This window comes from Biomphalaria glabrata, chromosome 4, assembly GCF_947242115.1.
Source record: "Biomphalaria glabrata chromosome 4, xgBioGlab47.1, whole genome shotgun sequence".
Lineage (NCBI taxonomy): Eukaryota > Metazoa > Mollusca > Gastropoda > Planorbidae > Biomphalaria > Biomphalaria glabrata.
The window spans coordinates 5,586,217-5,605,804 of NC_074714.1; the positions used below are offsets into that span (position 1 = coordinate 5,586,217).

Genomic DNA, 19,588 nt, shown 5'->3' on the forward strand with positions numbered 1-19,588 from the left:
GTGTCTTAACTTAGGAGATTCTGGTGAAAGGCGACTCTGACCATTATTCGTTAAGGCGCATTCAGTGTCGAGCGAGCCATATCGGCAAAAGTCAAATGATAGGGCTATAGGTGTTAAAATAGCTCTGGCTCAAGAGACATGGAATCACATGCTTATTTAAGTTCCTTGACACGTAGCCCTGCCAAATTGCGCTAGCTCATAGCTTTCACTGGCTCCCCAAAATATTTTTTCTTGCTTGGACCCTAATGCATTGCAAAGGAATTTTTAATTCACATTGGGTTTCTTTTCTTCAAGGTTACTTTCAACAAATAAAAAATAAATAAACAAGACAGCTCAACGAAATGGTTAGTTATTGGAAATGTGAGGTTAAGACCACTAAAACCATAGGAGTGGTGGTCACTAAATGAGGAGGGGAATAACAAAATGACCGCAGCAGCACTTCATCTGGAAGAGTAGGGTAAAGTTTGAATTTTATTAATTTTTTTTTTTTTGATCACTTCTTATATTACTTAGGATGTCACCATTTCAAAATCAACCAATCATGAGTGTAGTGCCCTATTTAAAATAAAAATAATTGATATGAAGTGTTAAATTGACAAAAGCCTTTATCACAAACCATTTAAAATAGTTTCCTTTTATTTCTGCTATCTTGGTAGTTCTATATACCATTAACCCTTTCGCATTTGTATTCGTTTTTTTTTTTAGTATACAAAATTAAACCAACAACAAAAAAAAAAACAAAAAAAAACCCACACCATAACTTCTCAAGTATTAACATAGTATAGTTGCCCCCCCCCCCCACACCAATTGCAAACAGCCAATAGAAATGCGGAGTCTTCGCACGATCCGACAGCAGCGTTAGCGTCACACAGCAAACTGGGCTACTAGCCGAGTAAGCCAGAGTCGACTAAATGTACACCAATGTACCAAATCTACTCCTCACACTTATTCTTGGAAAATGAATTGTAGGAAATTACTTACAATGGACCGTAGGTAACGTGAAATTACATTTTCATCACTATTAGATCTATACCCTATTTAGATACTTTAGTTTATTAACACGATTTAAAGTTTAAAGTGAATAGAGAAAAAAAAAAGAGGTATACCGATTTCTCTCGGATTAAAAATAAACTTCATGCGCCACGTAAAAAAGTATTATTAGGTATTATTTTCAATGGGAATTTCCGAAAAAGGGTATTTCCCTTATTTGTCCTTATTCTCATTGCAAAAAAAAAAAAAAAAAAGTCGACATTCAATGAAGCGCAAAACTGCAGGCTATATACAGCTTAGTAGTTAAGGTGGCTATTTAACAATTATTTGATTCGGGTTATAGGTAATAAATCTGTGCCAAGAAAAATTATTCGCCTGAGCCACTTCAGGACAGAAAAATAAAAAGTAAAGTAACTATACTTTATAAAACACCGAACCATAATTTACAAATAGAAAAACAAAACCTAATGAAATACTCAGAATGACACATAGATAAGGCAGATTTCATATCCCATACGCTAGAACAAATTCGTACAAATGCTCCTTCTTCTCTAGTGCCATCAGAGAATGTAATGGGTTGCTTAAAACAGACAGTAAAACCAACGGCTTAGCAAGAGTTGAAGTCATTGATAAACAGGGCCGGTCCGACAGGTTGCGGGGCCCTATGCGAAACGGATTGCGCGGGGCCTAGTTTGGGTTGTGATAAGGATAATTTAAGTGAAAATTAAGATTTTGTATTAGAAAATAAATTCGTCTTTACATTTTATTTATACTTTACTAAGTACAAAATCACTTTCAAATGAACTTTACGAGTCATCTACAGTAGATAGTAGTTTTCCAACAAAAAGCCGATAAACATTCAGATTTGCCTTTTAGATTTAAAATCGATAAGCAAAATATCGCTCTTTTTGGTTTTCTAAGAGGTCGAGATAGATTTAGATCTATATTTGTATGCTAGTGACTATTAAAGTAACAGGGGCGTAGATAGGAATTTTTCCTCGTTTGGTGCCCGGGGGGTTCTTGGCCTCTTTGTGGGCCCCTGCATTTTGCATAATATTTATTTTTTATTGTAAAAAACACTCATTTGGGCCCCCCGCCCTCAAGTGGGGGCCCGGGAGGATTAAACAATTTTCCCCCACATTGGCCGCATAGGTTGCAGTGGCCTAAGACCGGCCCTGTTGATAAACACGCATAACTAGATTGACACATGAAATGGGTAGGACGTAATTATCTTCTTTTTTTTTTTGAAGTAACGTCTGTAATATATAATAAAGGAAAGCTTTACAGACCATTCTATAAGTCATTTAGTACTTTTGTTAGCATAATGGTCAGCATGTGGCATGAATCAAATGATACATGGATTTACTACGAATGAGTTAATACAAGAATTCCCTGTCAAAGTAAAATTAAGACAGAAGGCTTTAATATCCGACTTTGTGATTACTCAAAACTGAAGACAATGGTTTCGTCTATGGTATTAGTAGAAATTAAAATAGAATCAGATTATATTAAATAGAAACGAAAAAGCCTCCAATGTTTGGAAGATATATTTATGCAAATTTTTCTTTTGAATGGTTTAGGGCAGAGGTTCTTAAACTTTTTTTAACCTTAGAACCCTTATGTAGTAAAAACTTGCCCTCAGACGTAAGCGAAAAAACCTATATAAATACATATTATGTTTGCGCATATTCCAATAAGTCTTCAATCCTCAGTCGGGAGTATGCAGCTAAATAGGCAGTTTTCACATCTTTGGTTTAGATTTTCATAGACTTATTAAACAGTAGTTGTTTGTAATTCAAATTGTCCGATCAGATAAACTAGCTTTCAGCGTAGAAATTATTTTAATTGTATACAGTTTTCATCTTACTGCGTACTCACTTCGGTTGTCTCCCTGACTCCTGGGGATCCGCGGACCACAGTTTAAGAACCAAGGGTTTAGGAGGAGGGGGAAAGATTACAGGCTATGGACATTCTTTTAAAACACTCTTCACTCGAGTAGTCCTAATATTTTGTTTTGCATGTCAACAATTCAATATGTATATTACCGTTAATTAATTTTAATTACACATAGGGCCTACTTTGCAATGTCTATGATTGGATATTAGGATTTATACATAAAAAACAATAACAAACAAAGTCTAAATACATAGATTTACCTTTGGTAATGCCTTATGGAATCTCAGTAAACATCACATAAGAAGTTTTATTGTTCATAACTAAAGATTTAGAAATTTTACCTGACAGAGTTACTAAAAATAATTGAAACGACAACCTCCAAGACCCTACGATGAATGAAAAGATTTTCTGTCCTAAGGCTTAGAAGTGGAAGATTCCTTTCTTTTTTTTTTAAACTGAGATAAAAACTGCTTCCTTTAAGCAAACTTCTCCTGATATTATATACTTTTGTTACCACGACCAGTGTAGAAGATCAGCCAATGGGAATGCGCTCAGCGTGAGAAAGAGAGGGTGGCGGTAAGTGTGTTTGTGTAAGGGTGAATTTCCTTCCGTCTGTATGGTATGCCAAGGCTGTACTCCTTTTGGGGGTGGAGGGAGGGGGGGGGAGGCTGTTCACCTCTCCACTCCCGTATAGTTGAAGGAGAGTGACAATAGTCAGGCGACCCAGATAGTGGTTATTAATAGTTCGGTAAAGAAGCTTGACATTATTACAGAAACAGGCGTACATTAAGGGGTGAAAAAAGATTTAAATATTGCAGTAGTGGACTTCCTGCTTACTACAATATAATCTGTATTAAATTATATAATATATATATATTTTATATAATCATATAAAAGTAAACTATGAAGCTTGTACTTTACAGTTAAAAAAAGTTGTATACATTGATTTAATAATCTGTCCCCATACTAAATGAGGTCTTATATGCATTTTACAAACGTTCATGTACGAACAATGATTACGGCTTATGCGTATCACCTTGTTGCTGCAGTCGTGAAGGTTGCCTAGAGACCAAAACTCTGCTGAGTCATTTCTTTTCCTGGTTGATTCAGACGGACCCATTCCTTGCTCTTTAATGGCGCTAGAAAAGAATAAGATTATCCATCTTTGTATCTTTCTGAGTACCCCTATTTTTTTTTAGTTTGTATTTGTGTATTAGATAAGTGTTGTACGTATTATTGGTACTTTACTTAATATTCTTCTATTCTGAAGCGTCTCTTAGTTTAGTAATTTTACTACTGGTGTTAGTGTATTCATCAGTATTAGTATTCTCGTGTCCCAAAGGCGTGCTCTTATATTCTACATTAAGATTTCTAATGAGACTTAAGTACCTCGAAAGCAGATGATATGAATTTCGCTGAGTTTACATTTGATTTATATACAACTTTTGAGACTTAAAATAAATGACCTATATAAATTGTGGATTTTATTGTTCCATTCTTTATCATATTTCTCACATTACAAACATGTTCATTTTTTTCTACAGCATAATTTTCTTACTGACAAAGGTCCAAAACGGCGAGTCTCCACATAACACTGGGTAAGATACATTGATGACGGAGTTTTATTCTATACTTTTTCTTATACTCTGTAAGAAATTTTATTTATATTAGTTCCAGTAAACTACATTTATAACATTTGCGATTTGGTTTCGTTTAAATGTATTATTAAAAAACAATATTATTACAAATTATTTGTTTACACTTGATGACACAATAAATAATATTTCGCAGAAAGATTACGAACTCAAAGAATGATGAGCGATGTCCACCACGCGACTGATGATTGGTGTCGCAAGACAGTGTCATTACTACCCAGACATACTTGCACTTTACTCAAGATAAAAACCTTTTTTACTTCAGAAGTTCATTTCTATAATTTAAAAACATTCTAAATACGAAAGACTTCAACGGGCGTTTTCTAATAAATATATATATATATATTTGCCTGTCAAGAACGACCCCCCCCCCCCAAAAAAAAAAAATATCAGAAGAATGAGGCGATTGAGAAATAAGAAAAACTATAATGATTTTGTACAGTACTTCAATTCTGAATTCAACTCGAAAATAAAAACACTTATCAAAAAGAGAAAACGGAATTGTTTTTTCCATTTTGATGGGATCTCTGTAAAGTATGAGACAAGATTGAGACGAAGGGTTGGTCAGATGAAGATACTCTCATGTTCAACAGGACGACGTCAGAAAAAAAGTCATTATCCACATAGGTAAGAAGGTATTTAGTAAATGACTGATACATTTGATACAAATATGTTTAGAAAAAAAAAAGTTGTTTTATTCAGTGATGTTGAGTTTAGTTGTTTATTTTCCCGTCTTAAATATGATAGATAATCCGGTAACCACTGGAAAGCTATATTCCGTTGTTTATCGCCTAGGCCTAGACTCTATAAACTAATACACAATAAATCTGTTTAAGACTGTTCACTAAGAAATAAATCTTATCTGTTTCTTTGACCGACGGTTAACTCGAGTGTCATCAGTCCAGCGTACTGACCAACCGCGGGCCGCAACGGGTGTTAGATAGCTAGAGGACGTCATAAAAGTGTTCAAGTTCAAAACGGCGCTCGAACTCGAGACTTCTCGTCATCTTCTTATCTTATACAACACAGACGTTACTTTTAATTTTTACTTCAACTGCCAGTAATAGTTCAAACAATAATTACATCCCACTTATCTTATCTTCTTAACTTATATAATACAGACGTTACTTCAAAAAAGAAGATGATTACGTCCTACGCGTCATGCATTCAGTCATGCATATTAACCAATGACTTAAATTCAGCCAAGTCACTGGTTTTCCTGGCTAGCTCAGGCAACCCATTCCATGCTCTAATAGCACTAGGGAAGAAAGAGCACTTGTACAAATTTGTCCTAGCATATGGGACGAGGAATGTGCCTTTATCTTTGTGTCTTTCTGAGTATTTTATTAGATTTTGTTTTTGTATTTGAAGATTATGGTTCAGTGTTTTATGTATTGCATTTATTTAAACATTTACAAAGTATACGTACAAGTGCGCGAATGTAGCTTGTTATTTCAACACGAATCAGAACATACATGAATATATATGTAAAGAGTTGTAATACATGGGCTTACAAACGACTATTAGCCGAGTCAAAAGCTGAAAGTATACGGGCGAGTTTAACAAAATCGACGCAGTGGGATACAATGCCTGATAAACAAACGACAGGAAGTGAATGATAAAAAGGGTGCTCTAAATTATCCATCTTTTTTTTTAATTGTCCAAAGAGTTGAGTCAAAGACTCTTGGAACTCTAGAGCTCATCGAAACTCTCCTCCAGCGGCTTGTCTGAACAACAGTTCTGTCTGGGAGGTATTTGCTACATCCGTGTTACCGATGACTCGTATCTCAATACGACCGGGTTAGAGGTGAGACTGAAGGCCAAGCACACCGGGGGACTCCCCCATATTCTTTCTCTACACCAAATCAGCCGTGAGGGTGTCTGCCTTAAAACTGCCCTTTGAGGAACGGTGTGTGAATAGTGACATGGACTCAAGGGCGATGGACTCTGTCCTACCCAAACGGGATTCTGTTGTGATGCTCAATTGGTCTAATCGTCTTCTCTAATGACCATTTCCACCCGGATGCCACGTTAAAGCCGGGAAGCAATGCCTTGGTTAAGTTGGCTTTATCCCATCAGACTTGTTCAGAGTATCGAACAATCAGGACACGTGCCGTGCCGTAGTGAAATACAACAACTTCAAGGATTTGTGTTTACAGCTATAGGGGTTTAAACTTTAAAACTATAGTCTATAATGAGTTACAATAGCTAGTAAGTGATTTTATAAACCCTACAGGAGTCGAAACCGGTTAATCGGACCAACTCTTCAAACAATCGTTTCTTATAACCGTCTGGTCCTATTAACCGGATTCCATTGTATATATAGGCCTAATAGGATATGTTTCGATACTTAAGGATTTGGTCCAAATGAGTGGCTATCTGATTAACCGGTAGTCCTATTAAACAGATTTAATTCTATTTGCAACAATATAAATTTCTGTGTGCTTTTATATGGATTTCTCTTATTGATTGTAATGATTTTTTTTACAGGCGAAATCGCAATCGACAGAATAGAGGAGAAGCATATTCAATACTAATAGAATATTCAATATTAATAGACAATGGTAACTATATTGTGCCTATATATTGCTTGGTAGTAGGAACTTTTATTATGAAACACACAAAGGCTAGGCCTAATATGGGAATTTTTATTGATGGAGGCAAATATATAAGTAGCAAGTTTTTTTATGTATATAAATTATAATACAAAAGTATTGATAAATTATTCATTTCAAAACAAATTAATAATTTGTGAACCATTTTTAAGCACTGTAGAATGAGATTGAAAATCAATTTAGTAAACAAAGTGTATAGTACTGTACATGAACTTTGGTATTAAAATCTTCAATCAGATCCATCAATTTTATTTTTCACTTATAATATTTCATGACTTTCAGATTTTACTCACGAAACCAAGAAAAATGAAGTGAAACTCGATGCGTCATTAGGGAAAAAAACGGTAAATGGGGAGGAAGAGAGGAGCCCAGTTTCTTCATTAATGGAAGATTTATGTTCTACAAAATATTTTAAACTGAAACCTGTCTTTTTCCAGTGCTATTTACTTACTCAAGTGAGCCACCCTAGAGAGTTGAAAGGCATTGCGTGGACAGACTTTAAATGTGAAACATTTAGATTAAAAACATACAGCGATTACCCAATAAGTGCTGCACAATCTGCTTTAGTTTTGGCTCGAGAAGGTTTTGTTTACGTTGGTACTGGTTCAGTTGACATGGTCACGTGTTATACGTGTTGTGTTTCTAAAAATAGATGGCTAGAACAGGAAGTTGTGTCAGAGGTTCACAAGTCATTGTCTCCAAGCTGTGCTATGGTGACCGGAAGAGGTAGTGATAATGTTCCGATTGTGGCGGGCTCTGCCAACTTCGAGGAGATATTAAAAGCATTAAAAAGTATAAAAACAAAAGGAAATAACACATACACATTAGACATTGAACATGATGCAGCCCCTATTATAAGCCAAGCAAGTACGACAAATGACATTAAAAGCAATTATGCACTAAATAAAGGAACTCCCTCTACATTGCAATCAGATAATGTCACTCAAGTGCCTTCTAATTCTTTCCCAGAACCCAATTACAATCTTCAGAATAATAATATCATGCCTGATAGAGAAATACAGCGCGAAAGAAATTCATATGTTCCATACACTACGTTGAATCAAGGGAAAAACATCCATCCTCCACCCTCTTTGACAGCGACACCCCAATCAGAATCTTCTTTAGTGACTGACGACATTCCGCCGTCCAATGTCCAGTTTGATGTTCAAAGATCGGAGACGAAGAAAGACACCAACGATGATGACCGCGTCTCACACAACAGAAACGCCACTTCAGTTTCTTCCAGCGCACGAGACACCACATCACACAACAGCGGTTTATCTTCACGTTCAGACTCAAACTCTCTCCAGGGCGCGTCAGGGGAATCCACGGCCAAAGTGGAACAAAACTCAGCCTCAAAAAGCAACAAAGATGGCAAGGGCCCAACCTACTCAGAACTAGGTATAGTCACAGAGAGGCCCAAACGTCAAGAGTACGCAGTGAAAGGAGAACGCGCCAAAACGTTCACCAACTGGCCCAGGTCTCATCACATACATTCAGACGATCTTGCCGATGCTGGGTTTTATTACGCTGGTAAATTATCTTTGAGTAAAGTAATAATTAGTAATCAGATTTAAGAAATAGATTTTGTTGTAAATATTTTATTACTAGTAATAGTTTAGTTCATGTTGTAGCTTGCCAATTTATAGGATTAAAATAATATTTTAATAGATTTAGTTTTTCACCAATGAAATGTATTTGAGTACCAAGCAATAAGTGGTGCATCTATGCTCCTAAGTATGAATTGTATATATGAACTAAAATACTTTTTGTGTTGCTTCGCACCTAAGAATTATATTCAGGTACCAAGCAGTAAGAGGTGTATACCAATCAATGTAGCAGCTATGCACCTAAGTATGAATTGTATCTAAATACCGGTACCAAGCAATCAGTGGTGTAAAATTGCATCTATATACTAAGCAGCCATTGTTGCAGCTATGCACCTAAGTTTGAATTGTATCTATCTACCAAACAAACAGTGATGCAGTTGTGCACTAAAATCTTCAACTCTGAAGGAACATCCGAAACATGTAAAACATTATACAAACCTTTACGAAACGACTGTTAGTATAGCTATGCACATGTAAATTGTTTGGAAGTACCGAGCAATCAGTGGTGCAGTCTAGATTTAAAGAAATAACATTAGAGAACAATTCAGTCTAGTTGAACTTGACCGTGGTAGCCGTGTCAGGAGTCAAAAGTCTCCAAGGAGAAATGGTTCAAGGTTCAAAGTTCAACTGACTTGGTAAGCAATTGTTAGAAAAAAAAAATCCTTGCTCATAAAAGACAAACATGCCTAAAGAAATAACTTCTACATTTTTAGAGACATGGTCTCATTATTTTTTCCCATGTGCCCTGTAAAATCCAACAACAAAACGACTTATAAAACTACTTCTTCTTCTTCTTCTTCTTCTTCTTGAAACTGTCAGGTAGAGTTGAGCCTTCTCTATTTCCAAGTTACGGAGACTGTGCCAGGTGTTATGTACAATTCTCTATTTCCAAGTTATGGAGACTGTGCTAGGTGTTATGTACAATTCTCTATTTTCAAGTTATAGAGACTGTGCCAGGTGTTATGTACAATTCTCTATTTTCAAGTTACGGAGACTGTGCCAGGTGTTATGTACAATTCTCTATTTCCAAGTTACGGAGACTGTGCCATGTGTTATGTACAATTCTCTATTTCAAACTTACGGAGACTGTGCCAGGCGTTATGTACAATTCTCTATTTCCAAGTTACGGAGACTAAGCCAGGTGTTATGTACAATTCTCTATTTCCAAGTTACGGAGACTAAGCCAGGTGTTATGTACAATTCTCTATTTCCAAGTTACGGAGACTGTGCAAGGTGTTATGTACAATTCTCTATTTCCAAGTTACGAAGACTGTGCCAGGTTTTATGTACAATTCTCTATTTCCAACTTACGGAGACTAAGCCAGGTGTTATGTACAATTCTCTATTTCCAGGTTACGGAGACTGTACCAGGTGTTATGTACAATTCTCTTTTTCCAACTTACGGAGACTGTGCCAGGTGTTATGTACAATTCTCTATTTCCAGGTTACGGAGACTGTACCAGGTGTTATGTACAATTCTCTATTCCCATATTAGGGAGACTGTACCAGGTGTTATGTACAATTCTCTTTTTCCAACTTACGGAGACTGTGCCAGGTGTTATGTACAATTCTCTATTTCCAGGTTACGGAGACTGTGCCAGGTGTTATGTACAATTCTCTATTTCCAAGTTACGGAGACTGTGCCAGGCGTTATGTACAATTCTCTATTTCCAAGTTACGGAGACTGTGCCAGGTGTTATGTACAATTCTCTATTTCCAGGTTACGGAGACTGTGCCAGGTGTTATGTACAATTCTCTATTTCCAAGTTACGGAGACTGTGCCAGGTGTTATGTACAATTCTCTATTTCCAGGTTACGGAGACTTTGGCAAGTGTTATTTTACAATTCTCTATTTCCAGGTTATGGAGACTGTGACAGGTGTTATGTACAATTCTCTATTTCCAGGTTACCGAGACTGTGCCAGGTGTTATGTACAATTCTCTATTTCCAAGTTACGAAGACTGTGATAGGTGTTATGTACAATTCTCTATTTCCAGGTTACGGAGACTGTGCCAGGTGTTATGTACAATTCTCTATTTCCAGGTTACGGAGACTGTGCCAGGTGTTTATGTACAATTCTCTATTTCCAGGTTACGGAGACTGTGCCAGGTGTTATGTACAATTCTCTATTTCCAGGTTATGGAGACTGTGACAGGTGTTATGTACAATTCTCTATTTCCAGGTTACCGAGACTCTACCAGGTGTTATGTACAATTCTCTATTTCCAAGTTACGAAGACTGTGATAGGTGTTATGTACAATTCTCTAATTCCAAGTTACGGAGACTGTGCCAGGCGTTATGTGCAATTCTCTATTTTTAGGTTACGGAGACTGTGCCAGGTGTTTCTTCTGTGGTGGTGGATTAAGAAACTGGGAAGATGAAGATGACGTCTGGGTAGAACATGCCAGGTGGTTCCCCAAGTGTGCTTTCATCAGACAACTCATGGGACAAAATTTCGTTGACACGGTGCAGGAGCTTAACAAAACCAAGGACAAGGTGATTATTGCATTTCAAAGAAATCTTGTTAAATTCTACGTCTTTTGTAAGTCTAAGTACAATGTTCACCGTGCGTGTCCTTATTTCATTGAGAAGACCTTTTAAATATAGTTTGATGACTGTTTAACATTAGGTTAGCATAATTAGCATAAAGGTTTATTATCTTCAGATCTCTTTCACGATGGTAGTAGAACATTTAGGAGCATCAGCTTCAGCCTTCCAGCTTGGTATGTACAGGCATTGTTATAATAGTAATTCATAATGAATTTGACTATGTACTTATATTGAAAAACATTCCTCATCCCATATGCTAGGACAAATTTGTACAAATATTCCTTCTTCCCTAGTGCTATTAGAGCATGGAATGGGTTGCCTGAGCTAGCCAGGAAAACCAGTGACTTGGCAGAATTTAAGTCATTGGTTAATATGCATGACTAAATGCATGACGCGTAGGACGTAATCATCTTCTTTTTTGAAGTAACGTCTGTATTATATGAGATAAGATAAGATAAGATAAAAACACTTAATCCAAGTTTTCTAATGCCCGTTTAAACTTTGCTCAACAGACAATAGAAACATGCCACTGAAACGTGATCCAGCAGTCAAAGCGATGCTGGAGTTTGGGTTTCCTGAGAATACAGTCCTGGAGATTGCAAGTCAGTTAAAAACACAAGGTAGTTCTTTTCGTTTTGTTGTTGACAGTTCCTTCTGTTAGATCTGCAAACTCTTCATGGGCTTAATCTGGCTGGAAACTGGGTATTTCGGAAACGGCGGTATTGGTTTTCCTAGAAAGTCGACAGTTTATGTATATCTTTAGGAAAATAAAATACAAGCTAATTGGCATGGTGGCTGACTGGAAAAGTGATTGGCTTCCGAACCGAAAGTTCTTGGGTTCGATTCTTGGTGAAGACTGGAATTTTTTATTTCGGGATTTTAAGGACGCCCCTGAGTCCCATCAACAATAATGGGCATCTGACTTAAGAAATCGCACTCCACCTGACCAGACAGACAGCCAGTTTATAAACTTCTTTGTATTTTCCGTCTTTGTGTCCTATCATAAGTCCCTGAAAAAAACCCAGCGTAAATTCTTCATCTTCTTGCTGTCAGTGGCGGGCCCAATAAAAGCATTCATAAAATAAACAACTTTGATACAATTTTCCTATTGCCCGTAATATTTGTATTTCTCTGTGATTGTATCAAACTAAAGGTGTTTGGTTCATTAATTTAGATATCCCGATATCAGCTGATCTGTTGCTTAAGAAATGTAAGGAGCGCGAGAAAGAGACCGAGTACATCAACAAAATGCATGCCAGGAACACGGGCACATCAGCACCAGTTCAAGACGATGGTAAGAAAATCACAACATTTTTAGATGTCAATTTTTTTCCATCGATTAGTTATCAAAAAACAAGCTAATGTAGGCATTTCATTGCCGGAAATATTAATGGGTCTATGAGATGATATCAGGCCAAGTTGATCTAACTATTAGTCTACTAGATCTACCTGTGAAGTATATAGTAGCTGCCAATTTAATAATAATAATAATATGATGATTATGATGATGACGATAATAATAAAAGAAGTCTTTTTAGCATAAGGAACTCTGACTTACAAATAAATCGGGATTTGTATATCATGTTTTAAAAGATAAAGGAATTAAATAGAAGAAATGTGTCTAAGAACTGTCTCTGTCTCATCAGACATCAAGTCATCTACAATATAAGTTGATGATGTAACAACAGATCCAGTTTTAGTTACCAACAATAAGAACTGATATAATAACATATCAGGTTTCTGTTACCTACAGGGGTTGATATAACGGATCAAGTTTCTTTTATCTACAAAAACTGTAATTATCATAAAAGATCAAGGCCCTAATATCTACAATGTAGACATAATGATATATGTAGTTACTGTTATCTAAAACAACAGTTAATGTGATAATAGATCAAGTTTCTGTTATCTAAAACAACAGTTTATGTGATAATAGATCAAGTTTCTGTTATCTAAAACAATAGTACCTGTGATAATAGATCAAGTTTCTGTTATCAAAAACAACAGTTGATGTGATAATAGATCAAGTTTCTGTTATCTAAAACAATAGTACATGTGATAATAGATCAAGTTTCTGTTATCAAAAACAACAGTTGATGTGATAATAGATCAAGTTTCTGTTATCTAAAACAACAGTTTATGTGATAATAGATCAAGTTTCTGTTATCTAAAACAACAGTTTATGTGATAATAGATCAAGTTTCTGTTATCTAAAACAACAGTTTATGTGATAATAGATCAAGTTTCTGTTATCTAAAACAATAGTACATGTGATAATACATTTTGATTCTACAACAAAAGTTGATATGATAAATAATTTTGATTACATTATCAATAACAAAAGTTGGTGTGATAACAAGTTTTGATTCTACAACAACTGTTGATATATTATCATATTCGTTTCTACTACCTACAACAACTGTTGATATAATAACCAATCAAGTGTCTGTTATTTAAAATAACATTTGAACAGAAAAGTTTCTGTTATCTACAATTAATTATAATTATAAATATATTATCTACATCAACAGTCGATGTGATGAAAGATGAAATTTCTGTTATCTACTACAGCAGTTGATAGAATAGCAGATACATTTCTGTTATCTAGGACAGCAGTTGATAGAATAGCAGATACATTTCTGTTATCTACTACAGCAGTTGATAGAATAGCAGATACATTTCTGTTATCTAGGACAGCAGTTGATAGAATAGCAGATACATTTCTGTTATCTACTACAACAGTTGATAGAATAGCAGATACATTTCTGTTATCTAGGACAGCAGTTGATAGAATAGCAGATACATTTCTGTTATCTACTACAACAGTTGATAGAATAGCAGATACATTTCTGTTATCTACTACAGCAGTTGATAGAATAGCAGATACATTTCTGTTATCTAGGACAGCAGTTGATAGAATAGCAGATACATTTCTGTTATCTACTACAACAGTTGATAGAATAGCAGATACATTTCTGTTATCTACTACAACAGTTGATAGAATAGCAGATACATTTCTGTTATCTAGGACAGCAGTTGATAGAATAGCAGATACATTTCTGTTATCTAGGACAGCAGTTGATAGAATAGCAGATACATTTCTGTTATCTACTACAGCAGTTGATAGAATAGCAGATACATTTCTGTTATCTAGGACAGCAGTTGATAGAATAGCAGATACATTTCTGTTATCTAGGACAGCAGTTGATAGAATAGCAGATACATTTCTGTTATCTAGGACAGCAGTTGATAGAATAGCAGATACATTTCTGTTATCTACTACAGCAGTTGATAGAATAGCAGATACATTTCTGTTATCTAGGACAGCAGTTGATAGAATAGCAGATACATTTCTGTTATCTAGGACAGCAGTTGATAGAATAGCAGATACATTTCTGTTATCTAGGACAGCAGTTGATAGAATAGCAGATACATTTCTGTTATCTAGGACAGCAGTTGATAGAATAGCAGATACATTTCTGTTATCTAGGACAGCAGTTGATAGAATAGCAGATACATTTCTGTTATCTAGGACAGCAGTTGATAGAATAGCAGATACATTTCTGTTATCTAGGACAGCAGTTGATAGAATAGCAGATACATTTCTGTTATCTACTACAACAGTTGATAGAATAGCAGATACATTTCTGTTATCTACTACAACAGTTGATAGAATAGCAGATACATTTCTGTTATCTAGGACAGCAGTTGATAGAATAGCAGATACATTTCTGTTATCTAGGACAGCAGTTGATAGAATAGCAGATACATTTCTGTTATCTAGGACAACAGTTGATAGAATAGCAGATACATTTCTGTTATCTACGACCGCAGTTGATAGAATAGCAGATACATTTCTGTTATCTAGGACAGCAGTTGATAGAATAGCAGATACATTTCAATTATCTAGTCTAGAATGGAAGTAAGACGCATTCTGTCCTAACACTAATGTATGAATAATAATGAACACTATATACTGGTGCATCTCTTCCCCTTTCCTTTATTTTGAGTACACCAAAAACCAATGAAGTCCCTCCTACATCTTTTAGTACATTTACAAAACATCCTAATTTAGGTCCTTTGACTTACTAACTTAGTAATTATACGTGACATAAACTTGGTATATTTTCCATTTATATTCAATTTTTTTTGTTGTTGTTTTTGTTCTTTCAAAGGCCTTTATGGGCGCTAATTGTCTTGGGCTCAGGGGAAAAAGTTCCCATTTACTCACTGGTTGCTACGCTACTGGTTTTATTATTCTTATCATATATTTAATAATTCGGAAGTTACAGAATCTTTTTTTTTTTTTTTAAATAGAAACTATCAGAGAAATAAAAGAAAAGAACAACAATCTACGCCAGCAGACGATATGCAAAATCTGTATGGACAAAGATGTTGAGGTAGTGTTTCTGCCCTGTGGTCATCTTGTCTCATGCGCCGAATGTGCGGGGGCTTTGAAAGATTGTCCAGTCTGCAGGAAAATTGTGAAAGGAACTGTCCGCGCTTTTATTGGCTAAATAGAACGGGTGCTCAAGTATCTACAAGTACTTTCTTTGTTTTTTTGTAACAAAGCAAAAGTCTTTTCGGATTCTTGTCCGACTTATGGACTCTGGCTAACTCTACTGGATGTCACTCTACAAACTGATCATTATAGACTCAGACTGCACACAATTAGACCTCACCGATTCGGACTGTGACTCTAAACAAATAGCCTAGACATCTTAGCTACTAGCTATAGCGAAATTCTATTTTTTCCAAATTAACTATCAACTAATGTTATAACTAATAAAAAAAATATTTTCTTACCCTGGTACCTTAGAAAAAACTTCCTACATGTTGCTAATTGTCTCTGTCAAACAACTCACACCTCCTGGAGCCAAGATCGCGAGCAGGTCTCAGCAACTTGCTCTCAAAGCCTGTAAACGAACTTTCTGAGATTATTCCCTTAAAACACGGGATAAAAAGCGGGCAGTGAGTTTTAAAGTCGCCTTGTCTCCGTACATGGACAGACCCATCGCAGCACATGGACCAGTTCTCTGTCTTTCTCTCTCATCACCTTGTCCCAATCGCCCTTCAGACAAAAACGTGACACTCATAGAGAATGGGGTCTACTGTTTCTACGTCCTCCATGCAGTGGCGGCACCGTGTGTCGTAATGGTCTCAAAAACATCCGAAGTAAACACCAATTGGACAGTGACCGACACGGAACTGGGCTAGGACGGCCCGAGTGACCGACAAGAAACTGTGCTAGGACGGCCCGAGTGACTGACACGAAACTGTCTTAGGACGGCCCGAGTGACCGACACGGAACTGGGTTAGGACGGCCCGAGTGACCGACATGAAACTGTGCTAGGACGGCCCGAGTGACTGACACGAAACTATCTTAGGACGGCCCGAGTGACCGACACGGAACTGGGCTAGGACGGCCCGAGTGACCGACACGGAACTGGGCTAGGACGGCCCAAGTGACCGACACGGAACTGGGCTAGGACGGCTCGAGTGACCGACACGGAACTGGGCTAGGACGGCTCGAGTGACCGACACGGAACTGGGCTAGGACGGCCCGAGTGACCGACACGGAACTGGGCTAGGAGGGCTCGAGTGACCGACACGGAACTGTGTTAGGACGGCCCGAGTGACCGACACGGAACTGGGCTAGGACGGACCGAGTGACCGACACGGAACTGGGCTAGGACGGCCAAAGTGACCGACACGGAACTGGGCTAGGAGGGCTCGAGCTCGAGTGACCGACACGGAACTGGGCTAGGACGGCCCGAGTGACCGACACGGAACTGGGCTAGGACGGCCCGAGTGACCGACACGGAACTGGGCTAGGACGGCTCGAGTGACCGACACGGAACTGGGCTAGGACGCCCTGCTCCGCACGATTAAGTTGCCGCCACTCATCCTTTCGGTCTGTGTCGTTCGCCAGAAAAACGACTAGCACACGACACACGCTGTGTCTGTCTCAAGACTCTACTCTATATGGGATGAGTCTCTAGCCCACGCCTAAACTAACGCTACTAAACCTTCTGTGTCTGCCCCGACCTACGGGTATCAAGTAATACGCATCGCCCTACAAGGTATAAATCGAAGTGTCACACTATTTCTACGCTGTGTGTTTCTATGGCGACGCTGAGAAGAGGCTACCTATGTAGTGTGAATGATGAAAGAAAAGCGGCATTGTCCTAAGCGGTCTTAGGTAGAACAGACGACTCCAAATTGCCAGAGTGAAAAGACGTGTTTTTGTTGTAAGCTACATTTTAAAAAATACAATTTTATACATCTACTACTTTTATGTTATTTGATCTCAAAGTTGATTTTCTCTATATTGACTCTATATTATAATTATATTGACTCTTGTTCATAAAAAACCTATTTAATAATAATAATAATAATAATAATAATAATAATAATAATAATAATAATAATAATCTTTATTATCCGTAAGGAAATTTGTCTTACAGTTTGTGCATTACACCAAACAAAAAACATTATAACTATAAGAAACCAAAGTGTACATTCACACCATACTCACTCATAATTTACATGTGACAAAGTTTATGTATTTCATGTTTTACATGTATTTCAAGTTTTACTAGTAAAGAGACACATTTAGCCTACAAAGCGGTTTAGTTGTGTACCAGCAGATTGTATCTACAAGTCAACAACCGTCCACATCAGTCAAGGCAAGAAATTCATTGAACACAGTTTTGAAAAAAAATCGAAAATGTACAGCTTCAGATCCATTCTTTTAACATGACTTGTAAACTTGTCTATAAAATGTCTATTTTTGTTGTTTTTTCCACATTATCTGACTGCTATTAAGGCTGAATACATAGATAGAAGAGAACTTCAGGCACGCGCTGAACCAGATTGACTCAAACCTTGAGGCATACTCTTCACGTTTTCTGCCAGTCAAAGCAGCTTATTCACTTTTCGTTCGTTAATAGATTAATATTTGTAGCCGTCTTTACTGTTATAATGACAGAAAACACTTTATGTATTTGTGTTAGAGGATACCCACCCTGATCTAATGGGTACCTGACATTAGTTAGGAAAAAATAAAGGCGTTTGGTCGTTGTGCTGGCCATCTGACACCCTCGTTAACAGTGGGCCACAGGAACAGATGGCATTTACATCATCTGCCATATAGACCATAAGGTCTGAAAGGGGAACTTAACTTTAACTCTTACTACAAAAATGATAAGGGTTAAGCCAGAGTTTTCCCAGTGTGTCAAATAGCTAGTACTTCTTTTCTCAGCGATATAAATCAACTGTTAAATTTCTAAAAAAATCGTTAGAGCCGTTTTCGATATCCGTGTCCAGGTTTACCAAGGTTCCAGGTTCCATGAAGTTATGAGTTGAATACAGGTATTGTAAAAAAAAAAATATTAAGCTAGAAAAAAATGAAAAAAGTGCATAACGCACTTTGTTTGACACTATAAAACCTTTTTTTGTTTACAATACCTCTATTCAACTCATAACTTCATGGAACCTGGACACGGATCTCAAGCACGGCTCTAACGATTTTCATAAAAATTTGACAGCAAGTGTATCGTTCTGAAAAAAAAAATTACTAACTCGTTGGCCAGAGACTAGAAAAAGTTTGAGTCATAATTAATAAAAAAAATAAATAAATAATCTGGCTAGATTGAGAACGAGAGAATAGGGTATTGAGCAGACTATACTGCTATTGAGCAGACTATACTGCTATTGAGCAAACTATAATGCTATTGAGCAGACTATACTGATGTTGAGCAGACTATACTGCTATTGAGCAGACTATACTGCTATTGAGCAGACTATACTGCTGGTAGTTTCGCATTCCTTAAAGAGTTTAATAAAAAAAAATCTGGAAAATGTTTCCATTGTCTTGTAAGACTAGATCTAAATCCTAACATGGGAATATTTTAGATCTTTTAGATCTACACATTCACTTAGCCAGGATTCTCTGTGTACGAAATGGGAAGGGGATTTTTTATTTTGCATTTTTTATTTAAATGTAACATTCGGTTTGAAAACCGCTCTATATGTTGTATGTACAATGAAAGTATTTTTGAAAATGATTTTTTTTGTGTGTGCCTTTCCTTTATTTTATCACTTTATTGTCTTTATGTATGTATTGTCCAAAACACAAACACTGCACCTCAAGTAAGCATTAATGGCCAACCACTAGAAATTGTTGATCACTTTTGTTACCTTGGCTCCATCATATCCAACAACACTCTACTGGATAAAGACATAAACAACAGGATAGCCAAGGCAATGG

General features: G+C 36.8%; 1 protein-coding gene across 2 annotated transcripts; it reads left to right on the forward strand.

Moving 5' to 3' along the window:
* The first annotated feature begins 839 nt into the window (after positions 1–839).
* On the forward strand, positions 840–19,385 carry LOC106051849 (death-associated inhibitor of apoptosis 1-like). 2 transcript variants are annotated; one of them, XM_056025969.1, is made up of 10 exons: positions 840–993; positions 4,431–4,484; positions 4,678–5,168; positions 7,032–7,105; positions 7,439–8,689; positions 11,087–11,262; positions 11,432–11,489; positions 11,829–11,936; positions 12,491–12,610; positions 15,634–19,385. In XM_056025969.1, the coding sequence occupies exons 3-10, from the start codon at positions 4,939–4,941 to the stop codon at positions 15,831–15,833; spliced, it is 2,217 nt and encodes a 738-aa protein (XP_055881944.1). In that variant the 5' UTR covers positions 840–993; positions 4,431–4,484; positions 4,678–4,938; the 3' UTR covers positions 15,834–19,385. The 2 variants fall into 2 exon arrangements, with proteins under 2 accessions (XP_055881944.1, XP_055881945.1); XM_056025970.1 differs by lacking the exons at positions 11,087–11,262; positions 11,432–11,489; positions 11,829–11,936; positions 12,491–12,610; positions 15,634–19,385 and adding an exon at positions 10,349–10,685.
* Positions 19,386–19,588: the final 203 nt, after the last annotated feature.

What these genes read in the sequence shown, in the direction of transcription:
- LOC106051849 (XM_056025969.1), top strand. Translation starts at nt 4,939, where the DNA reads ATGAGGCGATTGAGAAATAAGAAAAACTATAATGATTTTGTACAGTAC. An exon ending in AAAAGTCATTATCCACATAG is followed by an intron (nt 5,169 to 7,031) that starts GTAAGAAGGTAT and finishes TTTTTTTTACAG; the next exon opens with GCGAAATCGCAATCGACAGA. An exon ending in AAGTCAGTTAAAAACACAAG is followed by an intron (nt 11,937 to 12,490) that starts GTAGTTCTTTTC and finishes TCATTAATTTAG; the next exon opens with ATATCCCGATATCAGCTGAT.